This window comes from Protopterus annectens, chromosome 3.part1, assembly GCF_019279795.1.
Source record: "Protopterus annectens isolate FY-2018-M chromosome 3.part1, PAN1.0, whole genome shotgun sequence".
NCBI lineage: Eukaryota > Metazoa > Chordata > Ceratodontiformes > Protopteridae > Protopterus > Protopterus annectens.
In genome coordinates this window covers 720,054,564-720,076,847 of record NC_056732.1, presented here as the reverse complement: position 1 = coordinate 720,076,847, position 22,284 = coordinate 720,054,564, and the positions used below count along the sequence as shown (strand labels likewise).

The 22,284-nt window shown below is 39.6% G+C and overlaps 1 protein-coding gene across 5 annotated transcripts in view; it reads left to right on the top strand.

Annotated features, from left to right (window-relative positions):
- Positions 1 to 22,284, top strand: part of CARMIL1 (capping protein regulator and myosin 1 linker 1) — a 4,434,936-nt gene that overhangs the window by 2,139,011 nt on the left and 2,273,641 nt on the right. For all 5 annotated transcript variants that reach the window (XM_044067077.1, XM_044067074.1, XM_044067073.1 and 2 more), the window contains exon 11: positions 13,070 to 13,164. In XM_044067077.1, coding sequence (XP_043923012.1) covers positions 13,070 to 13,164 — 95 coding nt within the window. The remainder of the gene's footprint in view (positions 1 to 13,069; positions 13,165 to 22,284) is intronic.

The following is a 22,284-nucleotide window of genomic DNA, read 5'->3' as shown; positions in this document are numbered from 1 at the left end:
ATATATTTAATATGTGTAAATAAGGAATATAAGTTGTGGGTGTTTATATATATGTGTTGTTTTATATTTTTATATTTTTTGTTTTATATATAAATTATTAAGGTTTTGGTGTTTAAAATATATGTAGGTGTGATTTTATATTATATAGTTTGTGTGTGTTTGTTTGTGTTGATAAATATATAATATATATTTATATATTAATATGTATGTGTGTTAAATAAATATTGTGTTGTGTTTGAAATTATATATATATATTTAAAATTGTTGTGTATACATGTTATAAAAATATTTGTTTACAATAGTGCATTTTATCAGCATACCAATTTAGGCTGCCCAAGATGAGTTTACATCTTTTCACAAATATTAAGAAATGTAAATCCATGGAAAGTTGGAAATAATTAGTAAAACTTTATTCATTTGTGAAGCTAGTCAATTGCAACATGCAGAAAACAATGTAAGATCATATGTTGTTTTAAAGGGCCCTCTTTAGAAAAATAAAACTTTGAAAGGTGTAGGAAAAGGTTAAGTTGGTTTAAGCAAGCAAGCTTTGGTTAAGGGTTTGTTTTAGTTGCATTCTGGAAATGAGTTTTGGTTTCCCCTTTAAATTTAATGCAGAGAGCTTGTAGTAGTTCCCAAAAGAAACAGCATTCCATCTGTGATTTGAGGAATGTGAACTGTGCCTTTAAGGTACAGAGGTTGTTTTTGTGAAGTTGGCTCGAGTATGCAAATGCAAATTTTGGATTTGGAAAAAAGGTGGGGGGGGGGGGGGGGGGGGGGGGGGGGGGGGGGGGGGGGGGGCGGGGGGGGAGAAGGGGGGGGGGGGGGGGGGGGGGGGGGGGGTCCAACCCTTAATCATTGACTTCAGAAAGCAGCTCATTAACAGCTCAGAGCCTTAGTCATCCGAGCTGATTGCCAGGCATATTCTTTTTGGATATGAAGATGTGTGACTTATTAATGTAGTGTGTGTATTTATCAGAGCACCTCATGATTCACTCTTGTTAACTTTTTTCAGTCCCCCCTGATCATGAGCTGATTTAGAGCAATCCTTCAGTATCTTCTTATCTTCTTTGGGCCAGTACATGCAGTCCGGATGCTTTTGTATTGGACTGCACAATCTGGTGGTTTCAACTGTTTTGCCCCAATTCACACAGATTCTCTCTTAGGCTTGATATTGCTAGAGACATGAGGCATTTTGGAGTGACAGACTTGATCTGAATGAACATCAAGCTTGTTATGAGACCGTTTTCTTTTAAGGAAAGCAACTTACTTGTCCAGAGAGGTCTCAGCAGTGACTAACCAGCCAACAATCTCTTCTGGGTGGTAGGTAGTTTTTGGAGCCCAGCCTGCTTTACCACCTTTTAAGCCTATTTATCTCACCAAGGTAAGATGGCTACTCAGATTTGTACTGAGAAGACAGTTGTCATGGCAGAAATGAGGGAAATCACAATAATGCAAAATTAAAAATAGAGGGTGAAATAGTTTAACAGCTTCTAGTGTCTGGGAGGGTCATTTGAGAGGGAAGGGAAGTCTGAATAAGCAGGTCAAGGCAAGCATTAAAGGGGCTATAGCTAACTGGCACTGAGTGTCAGGGGAAATGTGTAAGAAGAATGTCAAAGAAGCTTAAAAGTAAGATGTTAAGAAAACAGTGGTGCAACCAGTACTTATTTTGGTACAAAACATACTGGCAGACAGGTTCAGTGCAAATTTCTCCCCTCCCTCTCCCCCAAAAGGAGAAATATCTTTCCCAGCAGTGTAGCCTCCCAGTCATCTCAAATGCCCAGGTGAGAGCTGCTCTCTCTAAAGCTAAAAACACAGCATCAGTGGGACCGGATGGTGTCCCCAGCTGTGTGCTACACGAACTCAATGAGGAACTAATCCCACACATAAGGCTGCTGTTTAATCTTAGCCTTACCACAGGATACGTACCCAAAGAGTGGCGTACGGCAACTGTGGTCCCACTCCACAAAGGCGGTGCTTCTACTGACCCTGGTAATTACCGCCCCATAAGCTTAACAAGCCTGGTCTGCGAAGCTACGGAGAGGATCATAATGGAACTCATAAATAAAGACATAGGGAACCTACAGACATTGGATCCTACCCAGTTCAGCTTTGTCAAGGGCAGATCATGCCTCTTGAACTTGGTCGACTTTTTTGAAACAGCCACCAAGGCCATTGATGAGGGTAAGGCAGTTCACACAGCCTACCTTGACCTTGCAAAAGCTTTCGACACAATACCCCACTCGGGTATCATAGAAAAGCTCACCAGCTTAAATGTAAACCCGTATGTCACAAGATGGGTTGCAAACTGGCTCAAGGACAGAACCCACAGGGTTAGAGTTGCTGGTGCCATGTCAGACTCCAGTCCGTTCACAAGCGGTGTCCCACAGGGCTCAGTCCTGGGCCCCCTCTTGTTCGGCATCTACTTTTCAGAAGTGCAGGCAAACATAGGAGGATTGTGGCTGACAAAGTTTGCAGATGACTGCAAACTGGGCGCCATAGTTGAAAATCCATCAGACACAGATATCCTTCAGAGAGGTCTCATAGAAACGGATAACTGGTGCCAGAGCCATGGCCTTAAGCTAAACGCCAAAAAATGTATAGTCATACCCTTTGGTAAAAACAAGGTAACCCCAAGTTACCACGTAGGTGGCAATCCATTAAGCACAGAAGAGGTTGTCAGGGACCTGGGGACCCAAGTTGACAGTAACCTTTCTTTTGACACTCACATTGCCAAAGTGGTTAGGAGGACCTTCTACATTGCCCACCTGATTATGAAGGGATTCACATCCAGATCAAGGGAGGTCATTGTTCCCCTGTACTCTTCACTTATCAGACCAATGATAGAGTACAATGCCCCATTCGGAATGTATCTTATCCGACACCTGCAGCAATTGGAAAGACCCCAAAAGTTCCTCACCAAAAGGATAAAGGGGCTCAAAAATATGCCATATGCTGCCCGACTGAAGAAACTCCAGCTCTATTCAGTCGCATGCCGTCTGCTCAGAGGTGACCTGTGCCTGACATACAAGGCCATGTCCAACCCGGAATTAATGGACATGCTCCACCTTAAAAAATCCAAATCCACCAGATCCACAAGAGCAAGAGACTTAAACCTCAACACGGATATAAATAGGACGTGCTGGAGGGACAGATTCATCACCCAGAGACTCCCTATGCTGTGGAACAGAATCCCGGTCCATGTGAGACAGAGCACCTCGCTGGCTCTGTTCAAGAGGAATCTTGACCAGTGGATGGGAGATCGTAGGTTTACCCCGGGGATCATCTCTGTATCACTGCTGGACAGAGGCACGGCAAACTAATGGGTATAGTATTCTTCAACCTAAGGGGTGGTGAAAGCCACACAACTCTGGCTAGGCTTATAAATGCCCTAGGGCAGATAGCCTAGTATGAACCTATGAACCTAACACCTGGACAGTGAAGGCAAAGCAGTTCAGAAATCTAGAGGTGATAGAGGGAAAGTGCCTGAGATGAGTAGTAGGATGTAAACTGTGAGGCAGAAGAAACTGAAGTAACTATAGTTGCAGATAGTCAGACAACAGATTACAGTAGTTCAAGCATGTGTTGGAAAGCAGCAGGTCATTTGGTGAAGAAGACTTGTGAGGGACAGGAAGAAGGTAAGAGGAAAAGAATATGCTCAGCCAAGAGACAGATGGATTGTGTGAGGGAAAACCTGTGACAGGCATAACTGTTGAAGACTGTAGGGGCTTTACATTGAATTTAGTGAGGTGTCAACAGTTAACATGGCTGCCCAACCCCTTGCAGAAAAATGGGGAAAAAGAAAATTAATGACAATGAGTAAAGGCACATGATCTTGGGAGTTCTCTTTAATTATCTGACATTTATTGACCGGGTATCAGCTGTAGTAAAGTCATCTTGCTTTCATTTGAATAACATTTCCACGATCAGATACTCTGAGGATCTCTGTCTTTCATGTTCTGGTTTCCTCTTACCTGCCATGCTGTAATACCTTTTGCCTTGGTTGTCCTGACACACTGAACTAGACTGTGACTACAGCTCATGCAGAAGCCAGTAGTCCAGGTGACTACAGCTTGTACAACATTGAGCAGCTCAGTTGACTACAATACAGGTCGTGCAATACTCTGCAGTTCAGTTTTACAGTTGCTTTCCATTACCAATATATGAGGCTCATGCTGCAGAACTTGCTCTAGCTCCTACTCTGTTCCATGTAATTTTGAAGCCTTGCTGGCTTTTTTTGTGAAACTTGGTCCTATCTTATTTCAGACAGCATATTGTTCTGTACTCTGCACTTTAGGTGTTAAGATGTGCCACCTGCTGGTATATCCTCTGGCACAATTCGAGACATCTTGTATTCTTTCATTTGCTTTTCAAAATCTGTGTCTGTGGAATCTACTACCCTGATGGCTTTGGGGAATGCTCTACTCTTGCCTTCTTCAAGAACTTCCTAAAATGTATTTATTTGTCCTCACTTTTAATGACTATACTACATTTTATTGGATTGAATGTGTTAGTTTGTTGTTTAATTACTTTACTTGTAAGCAGTTTGTAATATTTTTGGCTTATTGTCTGTACTTCCTGTTTTATTATTTTTCACGTTTTGGTTAATCACTGTTAATAACCCTGAAATTGAAGTTCCTTGACTGTAAGCTTCTTAATGCTGATTTTCCTCCTTACCATAATCTCCCTCTTAAATGTCACTGACCTTTGCCTTTCTCATGCCAGTATAGCTCATCCCTTCCTGCCTGACAAATTCATTCTTGTTGTTTTCCTCTGCATTTTGTCTCTTCCTTCTGTGGTTCCTTGATTTTTCCTTTGCTAATGTGCCACATTCCTGTCTTCCCTGCTTCCTCAAAGACACACACCCCTCCCTGTGTTTCACATCACTTTGAAAATGCATTCATTCTAATGTGCCTTTCCATCCCCTAATTCAGCAGTACAATCTTACTGGGAATTAAATGGGCCGTGTCTGTACTGAAAAGATTATCAAGGTCTCCCACTCACCATCTTTGCAGTTTCCTCCTCCTTGCCCCATTCTCTGGGTCAGCATTTGAACATTGTGGCTGTTCTTCTTTTTCTTCAAACTGGTGGGCTTTTTGTGCAGGTAGCACTAAGGAAAGCAATGAATTAATTTCCAAATTACTGCAAACTGTACCATTTACTCTGCTTCATTTACAGTTCCCTTCCACAAGGTCAGCATTTCGTACATAGATAAGTGTATGTGGATGTCATCATTGTCTTAGCCTTTTCATTCAGCTGGTTTACTATTAGGCCTGTGTTGCATAAATTAGGCCTTGAATTTTGTGCACCATCACCAAACTCCTCCCTTCCCCTTATCCCCTCACCTGCTTTCCAAAATGATCAAATTATCCTTCCACCACCAAGTCTCTGCCTTTTTTAGTCAATTCCTATTTATTCCCTTACTTCCTTGCTCTGTCTGCCATTAACACTTCACCTAACTAAAACTTTCAGTAGACCATCCCTTTTGTCTCCATACTGACTAAATTCCACCACTTCCATCTGCTTCCCCTTATTCCACTTTCTGGCCTGACACATGCTGCTCCCACCTTCTCCAATATATCTTCTCTGCCATCCTTTGCCACTTACCTTAGCTTCCTGCTGCTTGACGACTATTTCCTGTCATCTTTTTGCACTTTGTACTTTCTCCTTCCGCTTGGCTTGCTGCCTTTCCTGTCTGTCATTGTTATGTTTGTTAATGCATTTCATGCCATCCTTTGACTAATCTGCCTATGTCCTACTAATGTTTACCTCTTACTCTGTCCCATTTAGTTCTTCCTGTCCCTTCCTTTACAGTCCCTCTGTACTCACTTGTGTCAACTAGTCATTGCAGGAAGGTCATCAAAACTCAAACATTGTGTTGCATGGATAATACTTTGTTCTGCAAAATACAGTTTATCCATCAGGTCCAGTACATTGTTTTTCAGTGTGAGCAAAAACCAAAATGTGTACCAAAACAGCAAAAAAAACGGATTGAAGATAAGAACTCCAGGAACCACAATGAGACAATACTTTTGAGCGCTTTCTTTCACTTTTAATATAGTGAACTTCTTCAGAAAAAGAAGAGACTTCCCATACTCTTCTTTTATAGTTACAATAAAGGAAATGATGTCATGAACCTAATTAATCACTTTAAATCATAAAACATATATACATAAATACATAAAATGTTTAAAACACCTATATGTTTGTATAATGTCATCTTTTGAATACTTATTAATTAAAAGTGACATAATTTCAAAGTGTATTTTGTGTGTCACTTTTGTGTGTGTATGTGTAATTATTTCACTTGAGCTTTTATAAAGTTCACCAACCTTCTTTCTAACGAATACAAATACTAGTTCAGTAAGTTTATATATATTTGTACAAATGCCCTTATCTTCACAACCATGTTACAATTCTTACTTTGCCATTCAAAATATTTCCTAGATTTTCGAATTTTTGAATAATAATGCTTTTTGGTAGATAGGTAGATTTATCATGTATTAAATTAGCTACACATACATATATTTTTTTCCTTAAAACAGGTTAAATTAATTAATTTATTTATTTAGTAGTTTACATTTATCATATGTATATATACATATACATATATGTGTATGTGTTTTGTATACACACATTTATTATAGTAATAATAATAATTTTTATTTTTATTTTTCATCAAATCTGTAGGTTAGTTTATTCACTTACATTTTGAGTTTAGACTAACGTATTGAATATTTATCATAGTTTATTTAAGTACTTAGGACATGTATAGGAGATTTACATATTTACATGTTTATATTTATACATGTTTATAAAATTAGAAAATCTAGGAAATATTTTGAATGGCAAAGTAAGAATTGTAACATGGTTGTGAAGGTAAGGGCATTTGTACAAATATATATAAACTTACTGAACTAGTATTTGTATTTGTTAGAAAGAAGGTTGGTGAACTTTATAAAAGCTCAAGTGAAATAATTACACATACACACACAAAAGTGACACACAAAATACACTTTGAAATTATGTCACTTTTAATTAATAAGTATTCAAAAGATGACATTATACAAACATATAGGTGTTTTAAACATTTTATGTATTTATGTATATATGTTTTATGATTTTAAAGTGAATAATTAGGTTCATGACATCATTTCCTTTATTGTAACTATAAAAGAAGAGTATGGGAAGTCTCTTCTTTTTCTGAAGTTCACTATATTAAAAGTGAAAGAAAGCGCTCAAAAGTATTGTCTCATTGTTGTTTTTCAGTGTATTTCTCAAATGTTTGCTTGTCCATTAGTCTTCCTCTGCACCAATAGGAGCACGTCACATCAACGAAGGTAGTTTTGGCAAACACAGAAAAATACTGTTTAAAACTACATTCTCTGACAGTAGAGTTTTTTTCTCCACTGCTGTGTGACCTTGGAGTTCATATATATAAGTTGGGGGGGAGGTGTGCCTAATGTTTGCCAAAGTTAGTTTCCGTGAACAAGTTTTGATGTCTTTACATTTACTGAAACTACATTCAGCAACTTGACGTGAATCTGTTCCAACTAGCTGTGGAGAACTAGTGAGAATGAACCCTGTTAGTAGGGACATTTGCACACTCAGCATTTTCATAATATGACCAATACAGACATCTGTAGATGTACAGGCAAATGTTAGAAGGTCGTGTTCCCATCTAGCAATAAAATTTAACCCTTGGTCATTTCACCTTCAAGAATTAAAACTCTTTGTGACCTTATAAAAAAAAACTATGGTGAGAAAGTTGTTGTGTTCACTTCTTCAGTTCTGAGTCAGAGCTTGTTGATTGTATTTTTGCAGCGGTCTCCTTTTTTGTGAATGATATCCCTAGCCTGAATGTGAAGTCTTCTTATCATACCTTTCAACTGTATAGATTTTTGCAGAATGTCCAGATTTTGGCCTCATGTTTTTAGTCTCCTTTTCATAAAGTTGTGGTTTTCTGGCAAGTTAGTGGTAAATATTTAAAGACTGAAGTTTGAAAATGACAGGCATTTGAGTTTCAGATTTCATATCCTTCAGAAAATTCATGCTAATGCAAAGCATGTTATTCTATCAACTTTCTAAGTTTGTAATAACTATATTTAAAAATTGTCCTTATTTTTGGGCCTTTGTCCTAGTTTTATTTACAGCTTTGTCCAGATTTCTTGCTGTAAGAGGTTGAGAGGTATGCTCCTTATACTTCCGTATTGTGACAGTAGGATTATGCTTATACTGAAATGCACAGTTTTCAGAGGTCAATTGTGTACACTGCAGATGTCTGAATTCATGTTATTACTGTTTCTTGTCAGTTAAACTCTAAGGTTGTAAATATTGAAAGTTTTAAATATTGGAGCCAGAAACTGGAGCAGTTAAATAGTTATGCCGTGTAGGGATCTCTATGTACATTCAGTTTAGTCATCTATTCATTTGGGTCCGTAAATATCCATAAATAACTCTTAATTCTATTAAAAATTGATGCCACTTTATTTGTGATGTTAGGATTGCATATTCAAGTGTTACCATGTTCAGAGTATATGATTTGCTGTTCATATCAGTACATGGATTTTTTTTTAGAAATGCTGGCTGTTGTATACCATTAAGAAAAAAATAAGTGTGGCTCCATGTATGTTACCCCTCTGCAAATGATTGTAGTTGTGACAAAGGGAAATGCTGCCAGCGCAGCTACCTGTAATTTTGTAAATTCTATGTCATTTGTGAATATTGATATGATTTATACAGAAGCATGTGTAAAGTACTGAGCTAAAATGTAACTACAGCATGCCCTATTGGAAAAGAACAGGAATGTACCTGCACCATTGTAACTGTTTAGTTGTATATGTTTAATGGAAACTGGAACACAGGAGGTTAACTTGAAAACAATTCAGAGAAAGTAGTTGAAATTAAATTGTTTCATAACCAAGTAATAAAATGTTATCTTTCAGTTTCAGTGCAATAGCAGACACCATGTCCAGAGCTAAAAGTTTATTGTATTGTCTTGAATGAGAAATAATCGCTATGTTTAAGATGTAGAAGTGTTTTGTTTTATGACTTCCAGGATCTGCAAACATCTGAGAGATATGTATTTTTCACAGGGAAATGCTAAAATTCTCTTAGTTTCTGACAAAGGCGGTTTAGCTTGGGAACTGAAGTCAGGTGACAAAAAGTGATGTCATCCAAGCTAACCTAGCAGTGATATTTGATATTAATTTAAGAACTCTCTCAGAGAGAGACTGGGCATTTTGTATTTTGTCTTTGACCTAACAACATCAGTTGGAAATATCCACTCACTACCTTCTGCACTTACCATGCTGTAAGTAACTTTTTAGGGCATAGTAACTCTTAGATTCAGATAGGAATATAGTAGAGTGTAGCTTAAATGGTTTCTTTATTTGAGACTGTTCTACAATGTTTTAAATATTTCCTGTGATTTTGAACCCTAATGATTACTTACTAAATATTGTTGTGTTCTTTTATTATTTATTTATTATTAAATATATTTAAACCTTTTAATTGTGACTGGTCAGTTTAGAGCTGTTTAAGCTTTTAGAGTACTTGCATACCTGTATGGTGACACTGTACAGGCTACTCCTAAATAGCTTTGCTCTTGGGCAGACTACCATTTAGATTAATAGTAACATTACACAGCAAGATTGGACACCCTTTGTTAAGGGCTGTAAAGTAGCTGGTAAGAGTTGGCTGGTAACAGTGAAAACTACCTTATAGTTTGGACAGAAATGGGCATAGCTAGTAAACCTGTGGCAGCCTTTCCTAGGTGTGTGTATGTGTTTGTATATAAATCAAATCTCAAGATGTGCGTGTGTCTGTGCGTGTGTGTGTGCATGTGTGTGTGTGTCAGCTACTTGTGCAGGGACATGAAGTAGTGGTGGGACAGAGAGGGTACTGGAGGACTGAGCTTGGCCACTCACCTCAGATCTCAGCTCTGTAACTGTGCCAGTGGGGAGTTTTATTGGGGGTCTGGAGAAAGAGGGCGAAACCCAGACTGACTGTTATCTCTGTGTGCTCTTAAGGGAAATTGCACTTTATTGTGTGTGTACTTGTCATCCTCCTAGTATGTGCATTCCTTACTGTTGCCAGTGGTGAGGATTGAAGCTCCTTGATTACTGGGCCAATGTAGGGGCGTCGCAGTAGTATTTTAACCTCTTAACTCATTTGAATGTTTTGCTAATGAAGCATTTATACATTTCACTTAAGGTATCGTTTCCTTCCTGGCCAAATATACACCATCTCATCAGAACTTTTTTGTCATATAGAATATAATCCATTCTTCAAGTCCCCAAGGAAGCCTCAGCTGCATTCAGAAATAGTAGCTCTAAGAAAGTTATTTTATGTGTCGGATAACAGTAGCTCTAAGAAAGTTGTTTTGTGTGTCAGGTATTTAATCTGCCATCTCATTGTTTGCCTGTAATTGTTAATGCATTTCTTATGTGGTCATGCCCCTCCCAAAGCTGAATTGTCATGGAAATTAGTTTCAGTCTTTTAGACCATGTATTTTGGGTAAGCTTTTACTCACTACCTTCCTTCCTGTCTCTTTCAGCCCAGTCTTTCCCTTCTGCATTGTAGTTTACTACCTTAAGCTGTTGTCCCTCCCTTTCACAGATTCTTGCCACCATCTTGCAAGTTCTGTGTAGGTAAGTTTCCAGTACCCTTTTCCATTATTAGTAGGTTTGCCACATTTCGTTGCTAAACTGGAGTAAGGCCATGCCGCCCCTGCATCACCCGTAACTCCACCCATTCCCAACCCTTCTACCACCCATGTCCCACGTATTGTGTGATCTCACTGTGACATCAGTTGACAGGGAACACCCACTTTTTCCGTTCCTCATGCTTGCTTTTAGCCAGTTTACTATGCTTTTCTGTAAAAATAAATAAATAAATAAATTAAAAAAAAACATAGTAACTCAGGAACTCAGCTGATGTAACAAACTCCGGTAGTCTGTTTCTATTTTGAAACAGAAAGTACCAGAGTTTGTGCAGTGTTTTCTGGACTACCAGAGAATCAGTTTGATTTCCGGATAGTCTGGAAAAAAAATAAATTGAGAGGTGGCTACCCTAATTTAGTCTATTTCTCTTTGTGCAGGAAATCCCCTTACTGCTGGAATGACAGAAAATATAATAAAACATGCTGGGAAAAAGTGACCCTCTGGCACCACACTTACCTCCTTTACATGGACATTAATTTTCTATTTTTTTGATGTCTGACTGGCTGCTTTCCTTGTTACTCTCTCTGGATTGGGTGGACATAGCACACAATCCTTGCAGACTAAGCCAGCAGCTTCACAGTCATATTTCTTAGTACAACAGACTGCCTGCAAAAATAGTGTATTGTCTCATCCTCTGGAATGCATTGAAAAATAGTGCCCAACAGCTAAAGTACTGCATCACTCCCTTAGTCCTTCTTCCTGTTTATCTAGCTAGTTTGGTGAAAAACTGAGATTTTTTTGTGATTTTACTGAAGTTTGCCAGGAGTGAGTCTAACACAGACACAAGGAAATAGTGTTTTAAGGTTTGTCAGACTGGCTAGGAGAAAAACAGATCCTTGCCATGCAAAGGAAATTAGTTTTTTTTTCTGACTGCAGACTAGTTTTGGTCTGAAGCCTTTAAAATCAGCTCTGTCACAAATTCTTTTAAATAATTAAATTTAAGTTGCTCAGGTCCAGTGAATTATTTGTGTAAAACACTTGTGTTGTTCACTTGTCTACAGCTTATATCCCTCCATTTGTACTGTTACAGGAAATGTTTTTATCATTCTGCAAGTGGTGGCAAGGTGGCAAGTGCCCCTTACTTCCTAGCTTGTGGTTTGTAATGGCTGTATTATCTCATTAACACCTATGTGGTTTGGAATGTCACATATCTTCCATTCCAGAGCACTTTCTGAAAAGTAAACTGAAAAAGTAATATATACAAATGTAGATATTTTGTGAACAATAAAAGCTATTAAAACTGAACATTAGCAATGTTATCAGAAGTATTCTTTACAGTGATAATAGTCACTGCATTCATAGTCTATTCCATAAGTACTGTAGTATGCTATAAATGTACACAACCCCCAAATTATAGTTTTGTAAACTTTCTCAAATGTTCATGTCTTGAAAGGTACACAACTTACTCGGACATATTTTGTTAGAATTTTTTTGGTAACCAGACATAAGCTTTCACGTGACAACAAAAAATTCCTCAGTAAGTGCATGTTTATTGAAATATTTACAGAAACATGAAAGCATATATTTAATTGTATAATTAACAGTAAACAAGTACTGGCTCTCTCTCAAGATGTGCAACTTAGTTCAAATCTCAGATAGCTTTCTTGAACAACATCTAAGGTTTCACCGAATGTCATACAACAGTTTGCAAGTCACTTGTTTTTTATTTGAAGTGTTAAATACATATGGAAGAATTAAGCAATATTTCCATAATAGTGTGATATAAACCAGCATTTTCAGTGAATTATCCTGAGTAAGAATGAGTATACTTTTAAGAGGAAAATACCAAATTACACACACATATGGATTGCAGCAACACTTTATAATATATGATTATTCAGAAACTATATTTTGGAGGTAAGCATTATGTGTACAGTATAGATACTGCTACATTTTGTGAAGTACAAGGAGATGTGTTAGTGCTGTTTTCACATCTCGGATGTTAGTGATGAAACATCAACTGAAGAACCTTCACTTTTTAAATGATGTGCAGTTTAGTTTACAGCAGCGTTAATAAATGTTGTAATGACATGGAGAGGTAACATTTAGATATCTATTCCTTTGTTGACCATTTAAACCCACATGCCAGAACTACTTTCTCTTTTAGGGGTGATGGAGTATTGCTGTGTTACTTTCTCAGAGTTGTACATTTGACATCTTGAGCTAGAAGGAATCAAACCCAAGGTTACAGAATGAAAACTCACCAACTGCTCATAGCTTTAACCCATATAGTTAATAGTTATGTTAAAATATTTTTTTCACTGAAAGTTGTGAAGATCTTAACTAAGAAACTGTATATACTGCTGAATGTATGATACTCATACTATTGCGTCACTGTTTTATTTTAGGGATTTTGCACAAAAACTTGCCAACGCCCTCTCCCATAATCCCAGCTCTGCACTTCAAGTCATCAACCTTGCCAATAACCCACTTGAAGACAGAGGTAGGGCTTGTCATTCTTTCTCTTACCAGAAAAAAAAAAAAGATGATCTCTGTTCCAGTTAGCATCCTCTGGTAATAACATTTGTGGTCTGTGCATAATTGAATTGTAAATATCTGCAGTATCCCTGAGATGGGGTGTAGAGCGCTTCTCTTGCTTGCCACAGATACTGTACATTTATTCATTGGTTTAGGCTTCAGTGGTTTTAATACCTTAATTAGAGGGAGCATGAGGATAAGAGGCATAGTGCGGCTTGTTAAAGTGTTTGTTTCAGAATGCACGAGAGAGATTTACGGTGCTTGACAATTTGTTGTAATGGCAGTTTTGAGTGACACTTGAAAACCACTTGTACTCTTGCTAAGAGCAGAACAATGCAAATAAAATCATGTGCCTTATTATACTGTTAGTGATGGAAACATGCCAGAATACTCTGGCTTCAGGCTTCTTATTTCATACTTTCCAGCATGTGTTGACCAGCTGAACACCCTGCATAAATGAATGTCATTCTAAGTATTACATGTGAGGCTACACTGAGGCTGGTACAAGTAATGGAAAAGCAGGACCAAGAGCTGTGGGTGTAGACTGAAATTCTGGTTTTGGACTGTTTACCTAAATACTGCCACCATGAAAAACTGAAAGAATTTTCATTAGCTGTTACAACTTCAGCCACCAGTAAGATGGTCCATTAAGAGATGCACAAATTTGTTTAGCTATTTCCCTTCATTATGTGTCAGCTACCCAAATTCTAAACAGTCTGTACGCAGAAGTTTCATGAACAAAATGTATGTATCTCCTTAGCTATGTAAATGTTCAATGGCCTGCACATATTCAGTACTACAGTATCAATAGTAAAGCAGTGTACGGTTTAGCATTTTACTCCTGAACAACTCTACCTTTGTAGATATGTGCACCTGGCTATGTACATATGGGCAGTCAGTGTACAGAAGTGAAGTCAGGACAGACAGATATAAATGATTCATGAGCTGTCAGAATTCTTTGGGAAAAAGCAATTTTATATAAAGTAGAACACATTTAAAAAGTTATATTGTATACAGATCCTTATAGCTTGTGTGGAAGAACATAATGGGGTGATGGGTCAGGCAGAAAGTCTGATGTAAGGCCTAGTGTATGTAATCCAAATAACTAATTTTATTGCAGAGGAATAAGCAGTCCATGTAATCCCATTTTTGGTGCAATTTACTCAGCAGTACCCGATGCATAAAATAGTAACACAGGTTATGCTAGTATAGTTTTCTGCATCAGTTCTTTGATTGCATGACAGAATGTCACAGTCAGTATGACTTAATACCACATGGGACATATTTCACAGATTCATACCTAAACCGCAATAGATTCAGGTGTGTAATTTATCTACTGCAGTAGCTAGTGAGGTGTAAAAATATATATGTATGTATAGTACCTGCCAGAGATCTCCACTGATGTTATGTGCTGTATTTAGGTTGGGCTTGGTATAATGATTAAGGTGATTACCTTATCAGCACAAAATACAAGACCTGATTTTCACTTAACTGTCATATTCTCAGCACACCCCTAAGATTCTACCAAGTAGTCAGGGATTTGGGAAACACATAGAGTGTAATCTAGCCTTTGACTATCATGTGTCTGCAGTAGTGAGGAAATCATTCTATGTTGTGCAACTTATAAGCAAAGATATGGCATCTAGGTCCAAGGAGGTCCTTGTTCCACTGTGTTTGGCATTCATCCAACTTGTCATTCAGTACAGTATCCCCTTTGTATGTACCTAACTTGGCGCAGTCATCAACTGTAACATCCACTGAGATTCCTCACTAAGAGTACAGGGCATATGTAACATGTCTGTGCTGACTGCCTCAAAGCCCTGTCCCTGTATTCGGTCTCCTTCAGGCTGTTGAGAAAAGATCTGTGCTTGGCATATAAGGCATTGTTGGACCCCACCCTGATGGATCTACTGCATATTCGCAAAACAAATGGCATTACCTCTTTTAAAGAATTAAACCATGCCTGTGATATAAATAAGCCTTACTAGAGAAACAGGTATGTATCACAGAGACTATCCCTTTTCTGGGACAAGCTCCCTAACCGAATTTCAGTGTAATTTCAACGATTGAATAGGAAATGGGAAAATTCATCCTTGGTTTGTTACTTTGGTCTCTAATGTACACATGCAACATGTAAATGTTTCATCTCCCAGGCCCCTGCTTGCAAATGTTTCATCTCCCAAGCCCTTGCGTACACTTATCAAGGGTACCAGAACTTGTCAGAGATTTGAGATGCATGTCTAGACTGAAAAAGGCCCCAGTGCTCATTAGCCTAGTAAACACCTATGAACCTATTTTCATTTCATTGTGATCGTCCAGTTTGATTTTTCATTTCTCATATAAGTATTTGGCAGAGTTCTACTTCCCTTTGGGTTACCTACCTTGTGGCCATCATCCTTCCACACCCCCTTTTTTTCCATTTTTGCACATGGAAACAGGGCATCATCTCAACCGGTTCCTATCAGCATCTCGAACTCTGACAATATCAAATTTGATATTGTCGCATCGAGAATGCCGAAAGTGCAGAATGTCTAACGGGTAAATGGAATTCTCCGTAAGGGGATATTTCCATTTACCTCAATGTAGTGCAGTCTCGGAGTTGGTATATTTAAGTAGCGGGGGGGGTGCATGGGGGCTTGCCCCCCTGCCTACACTATTTAGTTCTTTTTTTGGTTTGTTTGCTTTTTTTTTTATCGGCATTCGAAAATTGGATAGTTCGATCATGTCAGTTCGACATTTAGTGATTCAAACTATTCAATTTTCGAAATGCTGATATAGACCCATCTCAACAGTGACAGTCATCTAGAGTCAATGCTCACACCTCTGGGTGTCAGGAATTCATCCTGTCTTGTCATTTCAAAATAAGATATATTACCTTTATTTTTTTCTGTTATATTTTCACCAACTTTATTAGATATTTGTGCAGTAACAGTTGAATCTTACATTCAATAAAATATTAACCAACTATTACATAGCAAGACTGACCGACTTCATTTCTGAACAATAGAAATTTTAACTTTTTTGATATGTATTTACTTGATATACATGTGTCAGTGTCAGTTGCAGAACTGTGATTGCTTCCCACAGTCTTGTAAACACCATATTTGTACTGTCAGTATGAATAACAGTCTTGCCTCATTTGGGGTTAGTTCAAGCTTTTCCTCAACTATCAGGAAAAAATAACATACTAGTTAATCTTGCTGGTTGCAAAAAAGATTTTGGACAGTACATTTTGTAGCCGCACCTTCGAGACTGAAATAGCAGGATACGTCTAAAATATGTAATTCTAGGGTCCTCTTTTATCCTTTATGCACCTTCAAGAAAATGTAGACACGAGGAAATGTGTTGTATCTGAAGTGGAGTGTAAACGTATCCATGGAAACGTCTTCAGAGAGAAGATTTTTAATTTTCTAGCTTTTCTTTTGGATATCTAGATAAAGTACATAGTGTCCACAACACCATTTGGTGATTTCTGTGGTTAGAACTCTGCTCTGAGACCCTCGTCTTTGCAGTTATATTTCCATCCTAAGATCTTGCAAATGCTCTGTTGATGAAACCATTAATTTTGGGTATTTCCTCTATTAATTCAGGCATTATTTAGACTAATTTTAGCTTTAAGTAAGGTCTTCTCCTTAATATGATGAAATCTTTAGCTGTAGTATCTCTGTCATAGTATTTTGTTATCGATGCACTCTTAACACTGTTTCTCCCTAGCAATGTTTCAGCCCATTCAAACATCCCCTTATTTACTGTGTTCTTAGTGTTCTGTTCTTGTCAAGCTCCATTGGACAATACATGTGTCTCCCCTTTTTTTAAGTAAAGTATAGCCTAACAAATAAAAGGATTTATTTTTTCTGTAGAAAAATCAAGACAACCCATAAAGAAAATCTTTACAGTTCTGCTAAATTTGCCCTACGAGAGGAACTACTGACTCATTCTGTGATGATATAATAGGAACATTGCAATAAGTATGGAATGTTTAGCTGTGTTACCCCCAGACCCCTCACTATCCCATAACACTCTGGATTGTGCACAGTTCTATGTAGAATTGCTTGGGTTTGCAGTATTCTTGGCTACCATTAGAAAAGTTATGGGGTAGGAGATTGACATAGTACTTTGTGCCCGTAAGGTGTTGATTCTCACATGGGTTAATTGGCTTTGCTTGGAATGACCCACAAGGACAGTTAGCCTGCTGTTAATTTATAAACTTGTTATCCTGTGAACAGCTTTACACACAGTAAATAAAATAGAAAAAAATAGAAAATCATCTCACCTATAAATGAATAAATATGAAAATAACAACGGACTTCCTCCCTATAGCCCAGGGAGTTAATGTGAGGTACAGGAAAAGATGATTGTAGAGAGATTCAGTTTGGTCAACTTATATTAAAGATTCTGAACACCTGTTTAACTTTTTTTAATTCATAATAATTCACTGACTGTTTTTTTTAGAATGATGCCTACTAAAAATGTGAGACAGATTAATGTGAATCAAATGCATGAGCTAAGCATTGTTAGTCTGATGAGCGTTTGAGAGGTAGTTTGTCTTTTTCAACAAACTAAGAATATGTTATTCCATGGCACAATGTTTTAGGGTTGTATCATTAGGTCATTTTTTTATTTGTTTCAAAAGTTTTGGCCATATCTGAAGATTTCAAATTATTACATATTAAGTATGTAATAAGTTGTTATATAAAGTATATAATAAATTCTGTACATAAATGTGATTTCATTATACCTGTTTTTTTTTCTTGCTTATGTAAATGTCTGCTTTTACATAAATGTCTGTTCAAGTACTTGCAATTATATAAGGTTCAAATAGTTTTTCTGCAAGAAACATATTTACTTAATAAAAATGTAAATAAACTTTCATTAAAGAATTATTTGATTTTAGCAGGTTCTGGCTTTCAAGCTAAAAGAAGAGGCACCCTAGTTTATGGAAGAACTCACCAGTAAATGCCTAAAGTAGCAGATACCTATGTTGTTAAAAATTTTATGTTAAGCATTGATGTTTAACTTTAAACTTAATTTTTCTGACAGAAATCCCTGTCTCTTTTAAATTTTTTAGTCAGTTAATTTTCCCATCCATCCCCCTAGTGTGTGGTGTTTGGACTTACTATATCCCCTTTTGGGATTAATTTTAATTTAATTGGACTGGTGTGTGTGTGTTTTTTTTTGGCAATGTCTAAAAAGAGAGGGTTTCAGGTTTTAAGAAGTGTGACTGTCGCTGAAGATGTCTGTCTCACACAGTGGGGTCACACTTCTGCCTGTACTGCTTAGGCCCCTTTCACTCTGTCACCTGCTACAGGTCTTTGTCACCCCTTCAGCCAGAGAGAAAAGAGAGGGAGGAAGGAAATGTCTGATCTGAGGGGGAGGCTCTCCGGCTCTCCTCCGCCAAATAAATTCCCCCCAACAAAAACAGGCCCAAGACCCAGGCTTCTGCCCCTAAGCCTGTGGCTCGCCCCGACTCCGACAGATCGCCTCGGCTGGAGCCCGATTCTGATCACTAAGCCGGCGCCGATGGCTTGGCTATCGGTGCCTGCCTGTCTTTATTCACTGGTCCGGTTCCCCACTGCTCCGGGCCCCACCGGACGCCCGGCGCGTGTCGTCACACGACGATGGCTCCGACACCCGTGCCCGACCGGGTGTCGGCTGGCACCACCCACACCGCTACTATCGCGACACTGTATCGCGGCTCCGGCTGACACGATCCGACTGCGGCCGCCGGGAAGCCGGGTGTGCCGGTGGGATCATAATATCGGGCCGATGACCCATTCCAGGAAGAGGCCGAGGTCTCCCTTCCTTGGGCGATCTCTCGGCTCCCGCCCGAGCTCTTCGGGAGCCCGAGCCATCGGAGCCGCATCTCGCATCATCCAGGTTGTCACAGACATCCACCTAGAGAGAGTGGCTGAATTGCTCCAGTCAGTCACTTTGGCCCAACTGCTACACAGGCTACTCAGGAGTCCGCCTACACCCCGTCCTGTTATCCACACTGTTGGTCCACACTGTTTCAAGTTTGGAGTTGAGTCTGGAGTACAGTTCTTCTTGGAGTTGGAGTGCGGATACCCCTTCTGTTCCTTCAGCCTTTCTTATCTCCTCTTTCTTAGGGGATTTCTCCTCTTCCTTCCAGGATTCGTCCTCGGAGGGCATCGTCTCTCCCCCCTGGAGTGGCATCGACCCTTGTCCAACCTCGCTCCTTTGGTTCCCTCGGCTGCTGTGAGCTCGGCCCCTGTGTCTGCTCGAGACTTCCCCTCGGGTCTTGAGCTGGAGGACCTAGCTCTTCGGGGTCGGGAGAGTCGGTGATGGAGAAGCGGACTGGCTTGAGTCATGAAGAGTGTAGCGGCCACTGGTATGTACCCCTCTGTTCACTGCTCGGGGCCTCCCTCTGTTTTACCGAGTTCCTCCTCCTCCACTTCCGCCCATTGGGAACCCAGAGGGAGGTCTCCCCAGGACGGAGATTCTCCTGATGTCAGAGGAGATCTTCTCTGAGGTTTCGCATAGAAGAGGAGTCTTGAGGACCCCTGAGGAAGCATGTAGAGGACCTGAGCTTTGATGACGATACTTGATGTCTGATCCCAGAGGGATCCCTAGATCTTTGAGGCAGGGATGAACTTCAGATCTCCAAGGATGAACTTCTGAAACAGCAATCCCTCTGTGAGGCCAAGGGGGATCTCTGCCTCCAACAACTGGTACCTAGAGGTGCTTTTGGATCTCGCCTCAGCCTTCTCCCCCGTGTCTCCTCGCCTCAATTCCCCTTGCACAGCTCCTAGTAAGGCCAGAGAGCCAGTCCCTTTCTGTAGAGCCAGTCCCTCAGGAGGCCCCTAGCTTTATATTCACCCTAGTGGGTGTCACAATTTCTTACAAAGTGGCTCTGTCGCGCTGCTGCTGGCGGTGGCTCCTCCCAAAAGCGCGAACTTGCCCATCCTAAGGACTCCCGTCCATCCTCCTGGATAGGACTCTTAGACTATGGATACTCTACGGGCCTTCGGATTCACTTCCTCAGCCGCATTTCGCGCTCGCTGAACTCAGGAGATCACTCACCAGACTCCGGTGAGAGATATCCCGAAGGAGCTGGGAGAAGCCCAAGAAAGATTGTTTTGGTCCAAAGACGGAGACTGGAGACCAATATTGATCCTCTCAGCTCCAAACAAGTCTGTCAGGAAGACAAGATTCCATGATGGTCACTCTTTCATTCTGCCCTTTCTTCAGAAGGACAACTGATGTGCTCAATAGATCTATCTCTTGCGATGCGCACTCAAAACACACAAACGCCCAGGAGATTCAGGAGATTTCTCAGCTTTGTCATTCCATCCAGTCATTTCAGTGCAGAGCCCTGCCCTACAGTCCCCCAGTAGCCCCAGAGTGTGCATGGTAAAATGCATGGCAGTGGTCAGTGATCACAGGTGGATCCGTGGGTCCCCAGGTGTTTCCTCCTGTCATGACTGGCTCCTGTCAGCCACCACCAGGCATCAGCTTACAATAGACCTTTTGTACTCAATAGACCTTTCTTCTCTTTTGGCGATCAAGTCACTTATCTGAAAGGCCAGTCTCTATATGGGTCTATAGAAACTTAAACACTGTTCGGATGTCACTTACCCTTTGTTAGCTAAGCAGTACAGAACACAGAGACTCATAAACAGATCATTCTACAGCAAAAGGTACAGGCCAGAATGGTTCTAAAGGTGCAAGGTCTTAGCGTCTTTAGGTAGTATTTCTTCCCTGGCTCCTTTCTACATGCGCCCCTTCAGTGGATCGTGTTCACACGCCTCCTTCCAGGTCATACCAGCAACCAAATGTCCAGACTTCTTCAGCTCTTCCCTATATCAGGCTCCCCCCCAGAGCTTCTGACCCCAGGATTAAGGGACTTCTTTCTTTTGTCCCTTCCCTCCATTCTGATCCCCCTCAGGTGATCCAGAAAGCTACCGCTTTGAGAGAGCATTGTCTCTTCTCCTTACTGGCCTCGACAAGTTTGGTTCCCGGTTCCCCGCTCCTCCATTGCTACCTTGGGTGCAGTGCCAGTGGACCTGATGTGCCAGATCTACTGATTCACCAATCTGGTCAACTGCACCGGTCAAATCCCTTTCAACTCCTCACAGCACTTCCTTCCCACTTCCTTCCTTAGCCAGGTTTTGACCCAGTTAGTTAGCAGTTAGAGAATGCACCTAAATCCTCTACCAGGAGGATTGACAAGGATTTACACAAGCAAATGGAACGCTTTTGGTGGGCCCAAATATTGCAAAATATGCCCTCCTGTTCAGGCTTCTCTGGACTTCTTAGCAGAGATTTCAGAGATTTCTCCTGCAGGCTCTCAGAGAGTTCAGTTGGAATCCTCCTCCTCAGTGGGATTTAAATTTAGTGCTGACATCCTTGATCTTTCCCCTTGAGCCAGCTGTTTCTTGTTCCCTGAAATATCTTCTTGGAAAAACTTATTCCTAGTGGCTGGTAAAATCTGCCAGGAGAGGGTGTCTGAACTTCATGCTCTTCGGTTCACTCTACCCTATTTTTTTTTTTCAAAGAGACATCTTTGAGAACTAATCCATCATTCCATTTTAAGGTCGCCTAAAAAAAAAAACAATCAATCCATTGATTGATCTCCTGTATTTTTTCCTAACTATTCAGATAGAACAAAACAAAAGCTACATTATCTTGATGTCTGTCCTTAGATATTATTTTGGATTTTACAAAAATTTAAAGGAAATCTGATCAACTTTTCCATCTGTAAGTTTCTTCTTCCTTTGGGAAGTATTGTTTATGCTTGTGTTATTGTATCAAGCAAGAAAGAAGGCGAGAGAAGACAACTAACATGGAACGTTATGGTAGGTACATAACTTCTTATTATAACTGAGTGGAACAGAAAAGTATATAGACTAATGAACTCTTATTGGATTCCAGGGCTGGAGCTAAAGGTGCAAAAAATTACTTATGAAAGAGGAAGTCATAATATCTGGCGATTTGTATTTTATTACTCAAATATTCTGCTGCAGATGGAAAGCTTAGAATCACATCTTCAGCCAAACACTTGACAATTTTTGTAAAGCTAATGAATTTAAAGGATATGTGTGTGTGTGCGTGTATATATATATAT